This window comes from Phalangium opilio, unplaced genomic scaffold, assembly GCF_054372755.1.
Source record: "Phalangium opilio isolate 3A_F unplaced genomic scaffold, DU_Popi_V2 ptg000039l_2, whole genome shotgun sequence".
Classification (NCBI taxonomy): Eukaryota; Metazoa; Arthropoda; class Arachnida; order Opiliones; family Phalangiidae; genus Phalangium; species Phalangium opilio.
Genome location: NW_028324163.1, coordinates 1909672 through 1919034, shown reverse-complemented (window position 1 = coordinate 1919034; position 9363 = coordinate 1909672). Strand labels below are relative to the sequence as shown.

Here is a 9363-nt window from a genome sequence, read left to right as displayed (position 1 = left end):
AATTCCGATATCATTTTATCGTTCAAATTCTTATCTTTTACAAATTTAAGCAAATATTATACATTTTAATACCTCTGCATCTATACAGAGAAAAGTATACGCAAAATCCGCCACATGTCCGACTGGAATTTCCTTGAAGTTGTTTAGAATTAAAAGTTACGGTAACGCTGTTTCTTTCTACAAAATCGTTGAATTGAAACATGTCCGGTGGGTTTACGAAACTATCGAAGAAGTCGGTATTTTTGTTACTAGAAAAGTGAATAACAGTCCAATGCTCACCTTCAGTTTCTGAAGAGCCAGTATTTACAATATACAGTGAAGGGAAAAACTTTACTTTCTCGGGTAGCAGGTCAGCTGCAAAAACACCTCGAAACAGATCTTTGGTGAATTTATCCCTTTGCATAATTTTAGTTAATTGCGTAGTGTTCATAATCTTTTAGTTGTAATCGTATATGACAGTTCTATTCTTATCAATCTCAACCAAGTTCTGAAACTCAGAGTAATATAAAACTGTGATAGTCTTGGGCAAGTCCTTGGCGAATTTTAATTCCAATCGCAAGTTACCATTCCTTATCAATTGAAATTGAGAAGTTGAACTACTGAGGTCGGCACTTAAATCAAAAGCAAATATGCAATTCCCATTGGGGAATTCCTCCCGTGAAATGTAGTTTCCCTCGTCCAATAACCATTGAGAGGTTTGAGTAAAAAGATTAGTATAAGATCTCATATATTGACCACCAGAAAAGTTTGGGGTAAGAGGTTTATGTGGAACGCTAGCTCCGTCAACGTACAAGGCGATATGATTTAAATCATAAGGTTGAAAATTGAAGGGTGACTTTTCGTAATCACCCAAATACGCATTTTGATCTACAAGAGCGAAAAGAACTTTTTTGGGTAGTTGACCCATGAATAAATTATCTCTAACACATATTTTTGTGCCACTGTTAATTGAGAATGAGTTACATTCCGTGCGAATAATCGGGTATTTCATAGTTGCCAGTTCCAGACATTTAGCGTGGGCGATTAACACTTCCGATGGTAATTTTACTTTACGAACGTACAGGGATGCTAACTCGTAAACCACTTTCCATTTAACTGCACCGGCCGCCTGCACGCAAAATTCGTTTGAACTTTTAACAAACTTGAATTTGAGATCCGTTAAATTTGGGAAGTATCGAGGTTGTTGACAAAGATCCAAGTGTACAGTTCCTACCATATCTATTGTCCCTTTTCTAGCAAAGGCCGCTCGTGTTTTAAACCCCTCGTTATCGTCCAAAACGTCAAATTTTCCGGCCGTGTCTTTGTAAAACATGGAAATAGTAAGAAAACTAGTTTTGGCGGGTCCTCCGAATGTCACCGCCGTTTGAAACATGGCCTTGTAAGGGTAGTTTTGCGGCGATGGTGTGACCGATCTCTCTTGAGCCGAAAGGTGTACTTCGCTGAAAAGACTATGCAGGAAATTATTTACCGGTCCAACTTTATCAGCAGCGGCCGGAATTGTGGTCCCATCGGCCGGGTTGACAATCCTAACTTGAATATGTAGTAAAGTCTTGGACAAGTCCAAATACGCGTCGGAACTACCAGCTACGGTAAACGTGATTGTCGAATTTTCGTTAATGTTAGAGATGGGGCTGTATTCGACCCATTCTCCACTCAGAATACTGGTATTGGTAAGAGGTACGTCGAAAAGTGCGACTTCGCTACTGATTGACCCATGCGAACCGGGATGGACATGTGTCATTATATTTTTTTTAGGTAAAAATATCTGGATGATTTAAGGATGTTGCTTTCCTCTTTCTTGTCACGACTGAACTGACGAGTGAACTAGACCTACGCCTCCTTTTATTACCATTCCCCGTCATTTTTCGGATTTCTTCCGCCGCACTAAGGGCGACGTCTTTAGCCGCGGCTTTTCCATGAGATTTTACGGATGCTTTTAAGGGAATCCCGCTAGCTACGTCCGTCACGACCTTCGCAACTGTGTTCAAAAACTTTTTACCGAGGTAACTGGCACCCCTTTTGAGTAGAGGTATTGCCCGGCGGAAGGCCGATGAAATGAAGTTTCCCAATCCGTACCCATGTTGCACCGGAAGTCCCCTGTATACCGCTAAAGAATTACCAATTTGAGAATGAAAGTGTTTATAATAATCAAATTTTCCACCATGTCCGATCTGGTTTAGAAAGTGTTGATCGTAGTCCGATTGGTTAAAGGACATATTCGATTTGACGACGTTCTTCATCTAAAACTTCAAGTGTAAATGACACGAGGACCTGTTTTACCTTCTAATTTATAATGGTGACCACATTCTACGGGGTCTAAAGTGTAGAGTAACGTGAACTCTTCCTCTCACGAAATCTATGGGGGTACCAAGCTCACTCATTATGTTAATTTCAATTGACTGGAAAGTATTGCCGGCGAGGGGGAGGTAGTGCGGTCTAGGGAAATCTTTGTCTACCGTTTCTCCGTCATTACCCTGCACGCTAACGATTCTTAGGAGAGGTATGTGCACATCTCCCACGGGTCTAGACTCGACCACGTCGCTATAAACAAAGAGTGAATGAAGTCCCGCGTCGAGGTCAAAGGGGTACGTGGCTATGGTAGACTGGGAAAAAGTCGTTGATTCCGTGGAATCTTTCGAAAATCCGAGAATAACAGCTAACTCCCCCGGTATAGTTAACAAATAATCCTCTTTGAGAGAAATTTGTACTCGTATGCGTTTTATGTAAATAAAAGAATACTTGAGCTGGGCGGAATTGAAGGTTCACGCGTAATAACGCCCGCCACGTCATCCTCGACGTAGTTAAGTTGCTCGATAAGATCCTGGATATTACCATAATATCCAGCGGGTAACTCTATAATTGTAGAATATACTACTCTACCATTACTCACGAGTATAAGCGAGCATGTCTTACTCAAATTATCCCAAGTGTGCGGGTAGCTAATTTCCGCTAAGCCTACTTCGTAAAACCCCTGTAATTTTACGGGTTCGGGGAGGTACGTCCTGAATTTACTTCTCGTATTGTCGGGGAAATACCTCATCGACGAGTCCGAAGGTAAAGTGATGTAAAAGCTCACACTATATATCTATTTCCTTAACCCAACTGTCAAAAGACGGAGAGTATCCTTTCCAACGTACTAGCTTCTCTAGCGTCCCGTCGGGTCTACGGCGTTTCCTCAAGATCTTTTCTATTTTAAACACACTAGAATTTAGGTCTTTACCCACTTTCTGTAATTGTTCCTTGTAAAAAATACCAGTAATTGGTTCCTTATTCAAATCCTGGATCCTATACACCGGTGGACTACGAGGTAATCTCTCCACCACTTTGAAAAGTTCTTCCGACCACGTGGGCAAGTAACCTTTCTCGAAAATATTCTTATGTTTACTTATCCGGACTAAGTCACCAATATCGAAAGGATACTTTAATGGTGGGGAGAAGTCTATATCGCCGTAAAGGTTTTCCCATACCCGTCTCGATGTTTCGGGTGTGACTTCAACAGGTTTACACTTTATGGATCGATGATAATTGTTATTATAAGCTTGAACCATGTCTTTAAGAGCGTCAATGTACTTATAGGTATTGTTTTCCGTGAAATACCGATACATGCGACTTTTTAGAGTTCTGTTGAACCTTTCAACTATCGTAGCTTTCTGTTCGGAATCCGGGGCAAAGAACTCAATCCCCCTTCTTTTCAACTCTCTCTGAACATCCCTGCATATCAACTCATTACCGTGGTCATTTTGCACTCGCCTCGGCGAGCGACCAGACTCGAGAATAGCCTTAAAAGCCCTAAGGATGGTTGGTCCCTTCTTGTCCTTGGTAGCCACCTCAAAGGCGTATTTACTGAAAACGTCAATGCAGCACAGGAGGTATCTGAACCCTTTATTGTGACGAGTTAGGTTCTTCAAATCAGCTAAATAAATCTGCCACTGCTCATCGATCCCATAAACTATTGTCCTATTTCTCTTAAAGTTTTTTCTAGCATTCCTGTGTAATGTATACGTATCTTGGGTTTTTAAAAATGACTCCACGTCTTTTACCGTAACCTTTAACCCAACCTCTTTAGCCGCTCGGTATAATCCGAGAACACTTCCATATGAACCCGGGTCAGAAACGTTAGAATAAATCTCTTTTAGTCTATCCATTAAGGGTGCAGTTGGTTACACTATGATAATGCCTGAAGAGAAAATCGCTAACCTCTATAATTAGGAATATGGCAATTACTAAAACCACAGTTAAAATTTTAGGAGATTTAAAAAATGTGTCTACTAGGTTGGCTAACACCACAAAAGTACCCACCTGATTATCACAACCTTCCATATCGGAATACTTAAAATGAATGAAACATGGAATGTAAATGAATCGTATTTTATTAAAAACAAGTGTTACAAGTTTATCCAATTCCCGAAACCCTCACCAGTCTGAGCGGGCAAATAATAATCCTCCTTCACTTCTTCTTTCTCCACTTTTTCTTTCTTCGCTTCACTTTTTTCAGGCGGGGGTAGGTCTGTTTTTCTAATTTTAATTAATGTTCTTGGTACATTAACCGTATACAAAAGTTGGTAAAACTGTGGGGCACCAATGACGGACGACTGTTTTTTAGAACTCTTCGCGGTGTAAGCTAATAAATCAATTATATTTGAACCGATGATTTTACGGTTCTCATATATTAACTCTCCGGCGTGTGTCCATCTTATTTTTGATATACGGTCAATCCATTTGTACAAGTTCAAACAATCAGCTGCGCTATAGGAAGGAACCGAAGAGACGATTTCAGGACTCCAATTCCGGTTTTTTGCTGGTTTTACTTTCGCCCTTTTCACCGTTTTACTAATTTCCCTCGAAAGTACGTGGTTATATCTTAATAGTTTATCAGTATCGTTTAATTTAGTATCGTTTATGATGGATTTCAACTTATCCTCCTTATCCAACTCCATTGAAGTGTCGACTTTTAAACCGCTATTTGAATTTAACCTATTATACGTTTCTTCGGAAATTAATAACATTTTTTTTTCGCTCCATTTTTACTTTATAGCTCGACTTATAGCCGCACCTGCTACTGAACTAATGATAGATAGTAACGGTCCGAGAAGTAAAGGGATGAAACCTCCGTTTTGAATTAATAGTTTCCTTTTCTTTGAAGGGAGGATGTTGGACGTAACCCTTCTTATAACGTGTCGATGTTTCTTCAACCGCTTCTTCTCCTCCACTGAAAGAGGGACATTGCCCCGTAGGATATTTATACAACACTCGACAATAGATTTAATCGCTTCTTTATTGGCAAATTTAATTGCGGCATTTCTTTGACATGAGTTACAATTTGCAATATATTTTAAAAAATTTAAATTATCGTTGACTCGTTTTGACGGAGCCATTCCGCTAGTTTGGACGCCTTCACCAAGGTACAGTTGTTGCTGTCCCTATGAAATGTGCAAGCCCTGGGGGTATCGCACTCGATACTTGATAATCTCGGGCAACCGTAGTCTTCGGCGTTGATAACTTTGCACCCCAAGAACTTTGATAGGGTTTCGGCCTTCTCCGCTCCTTTCGTCACGTATGACGATGCTCTAGCTCGAATATAGTCGGGGGCCTCCTGTGTCGTCTCGTATGGGTAGTCTCCCTCCTCGAATGCTAGATCGCAAGTGTTCCTTGAGAGCCACCTGCATTGCCTTTTATCCTTGACGGATAACTCTGAGAACTTACATGGGGATTGGAAGATCCAGACTTCGTGGACGTCGGTCTCCTTCACGTACATCGTCAGCTCCTTGATTATCCATTGCCCCTTAATCCGGAAAAAATTCGCTTCAAGGATGGCCGTCATTTCGGTATGAACAGTGCTGCTTGTTGACCTGGAAGTATACCTGTTCTTAGACGGTGGTTATCTAGGGTGTTAGCCTTAAGGTCTACAAATAGATATCCGTAAGGTTCCAAAGTCGCCTGTCTAAAGGAGTCTACCACGTTTTTACTATTTCCGGGCGAAATTTGTTTCGCAAGATGGATAATGGCAGACTGATCACGTGGTGTTTTAAATATAACCAAGTAATGGGCATTTAAGTTTAAGGTACGAATTTCCTTCCCAGGATAATAAAGATTCTGCATTAAAATTAAAACTGAGGTATTCCTATGGTGCGAGCCCCTAATGAATAGATTCGTCACGTCCTTATTATTCGCTATTTCACATAGTAGGTCGTCTAATATAACGAAGTTCCTCACACTAGCATCTAGGGTGTTAACATCTAATAAACCCTCGTGAAATTCTACACTCGGAGTATGGGATAGTATAGCACCGTATAGTTTCGACTGATACTCCGTGTAACACCAAATTATTCTTTCGGGGGTGGGCGAAATACATATATCCTTATGCTTAATTAATTCTCCTACGAAAACACTTTTCCCACAGCCGGTGACTCCAGCCACTAGTCCGGTAAAGGGGTGTTGCATACTTAAATCCATATCGATAAATGCGGGAGGAATTAACTACCGTAAACTTATATTTAAAGAAATTTATACTTACATTTTTCGGATCTAGATCGGTACTTCAAGGATGGATGTAGAATGCCTTATCTTTAAACCGTCCTCGTCTTTTATACTTTAATGTCACGTGACTTTCTGACCACGTAAACATGGCGCTCTTTTTAGACCAATCACGTTCTTATAGTTAAACCACGTGTATGACAAAGGCTATTTACCACGTTGTCGAATATGACGCTTAAGCCTAACATTGACGCAATGATTGATTCACTGACGTCATAGCACGATTGTGAGAAAAAATATTTGATTCATTGGCGCCATAAGAAGAAAAATTCCGTGGGCGTCCATTGACGCCATATTTATTGGTGCCAGATCATGTGCCATCTGGCACTGGCTGACGCGGCACACTGACGCCAGTGAAACAAATTCGGTTGTTTGATTCACTGACGCCATATTTACTGGTGCCATCTGGCACTGTCTGACGCCAGTGGGCCAAAGTCGGTACTTTCTATCTAATGATGCGCAATGCCACATATTTTTGAAGAAACTTTTTAAATGACATCCGTTTGGAAATGTCACGATCAATTATAGCATTACGCTGACATACGTTGGGAAATGCTATAATTGATTTTAAATTTTAGCCAGACTTAAGTAGAGAATGAAAACGAAACCCTAAACCAAATTCGTTTCAATCGCTTACGTATTTACTATTCGTAACCCTAAGAAAAATTCTCTTTCAAACGCTTACGCGTCAAAGGCAGTCTATCCAGAGGCGATTTCAATAGGGGGTCTAGGGGCTATTCGCTAAATCATTGGCGATTTTTAAGCTCACTCGAGTTGCTACTCACTTTTTCAATGGTGACCTATACTTAATAATTGGTAATATTTAAAGGGCATCGAGGAGCTATTCACTAATTCCTAAGTAATGATTGGCGATTCGAGGGACTACTAACTCAATAATTTTCGATTTCAAAAGAGTCGAGAGGCAACCTACTTATTCATAGCCGATTTATAAAGGGAGTTAAACTTAATCATTGCCTGTTTTAGTGGGTGTCGAGGGGCTACTCACTTTATCTTTGGAGATTTTAATAGGGAGTCGAGGGGCTACTCACTCAATCTTTGGCGACTTATAAAAGGGAGTCGGGGAGGCTACAGAATGATTCCTCTTAGCTGTGTGGAATGGGCAACGCTAGTATAGCTACGTAGATGGTTTCCGTTTTTATTTTAATGGGGAAAGAGTCGTATGGGTGAAAAGGTAATATAAACACTATTAGCCATACATTACCAGGGTCAAGCTCGACTCAAATAACATTCTTGATTTGCCGAAACCCCTTTGGCCGAGAATGTTATTTGGGTGAAAAAGTATCGCGTAGGTAATATTGTTTTAGCCATACCTAACCTTTTAAAAGCTCCGATCTATTCAAAGACTTTTAATACTGTTGTCGCGTTACACCGGCAAACTTATTGCCGTTAACTTATACCGCTTATTGGCTTATGTTAAGTACAGATGGCTACTTCCGTTTATTCATTGAATATCCGTTTATCGTTTAGTCTTCAAAATGAACTTCATTACGATTGGGTTCGTTAAAGAAGAACTCGCAAAATGCCACAAAAGGCCCATGCCGGGGTCTACAAGTAAACTTTTAACGTCTTGCCAGTTAGTGGACGCCATGGTCCTAGTTTTTCAAAAAACTTTCATAAATGCCGGCTCAATAAAACAGTTCCCGACTACCCGGGAACAAATGGATTTATTTCGAAAGACCTCTAATTCGTTTACTTGGAAGGAAATTTTTAAGCACTTGTTCGGAAGAGGACAATCAGAACAGTGAGTGTTTACAACCAATAAGCGAGACACAAACTTCATCCGTTTACGTTTACAGGCCTTCGCGAACACTTTACAAAGCAATCTCGGATAACACTCTGAAGTTCTCCGAACTTTTCCTAATAAAGGAGGGAAAGCTCGACAAACACCTTTTCGTGTTCTTAATCATTTGTTTCGTTGTGAAACTAGTCCGTAAGTCTTACATTGTTAAGGTTGACAAATATGACATTTTAAAATTTGATATTGCTCATTCATTGTAGAGGCGAAACTAGGCCCAGAAACGAATCTAAGGGAACTTTTCCCGGAAGAGGTTGTGGTGGTGTACCATAAGGTATGCGAAAAATATCCGAATTGGCGTAAACCCTTCCAAATGGAAAGCGGATGTTTCCAAGAGCCCCACGTGAACGTTCCTCACGCTAGGTTCCCGGTTGCCGGTAATTATTGCATTATAAAGTATATCATGATGATGTAATAAAATATAATTATTTGTACAATTTTGACGACTCTTAGAAATCGAAGAGCTTCCAATTATTCCGGAGGAAAGCTCGGAAGAGCATTCTACTCTACCAACTATGATTAATCTTTATGAAAAGGGGTTATCCATTTTGGAAAATAATCGAGAGAAATTTGAGGTGGCCCTCCGCGCCACAGATAAATTGATAGAAGACCACAAGGAGAAAATTAAAAATTTGAAAAAACTCATGGTGGAAAAGAAAGAGGCGGAGCAGTTGCGACTGAGATTGGGCACAAACAACTCGACACCAGCAGAGTTTAACAAATGCATTTCGATCGTCGAAAAGATTACGCAAAAGACAGGAGGAGATCTTTTGACAACGCTTCGACAGTTAGCGTCTAGCAAAGGGCTTATAAGCCCCGATGATTCTGGTTAGACATATTTACCAATTCTATAGTGTTTAAGCATTCCCGACAATTTACAGTGCCGGGGAAGCGCTTAAGCTTCTCTTATATTTTCTGGCAATAATAACTTGAATTTTTTTTAGATTATGAAGAACCCGCGAGCTTGTCGAAATCCCCACCTAATGGTTGGTATTATAAATATTATTCCGTAA

At 40.4% G+C, this 9363-nt stretch overlaps 1 protein-coding gene across 1 annotated transcript; it reads right to left on the bottom strand.

The window, feature by feature from the left end:
* Positions 1–436: 436 nt before the first annotated feature.
* Positions 437–1741, bottom strand: LOC149680213 (uncharacterized protein F54H12.2-like). Its single transcript, XM_089834593.1, has one exon. It carries the CDS (start codon positions 1739–1741, stop codon positions 437–439), a length of 1305 nt encoding a protein of 434 aa, XP_089690719.1.
* Between the last annotated feature and the right edge of the window lie 7622 nt (positions 1742–9363).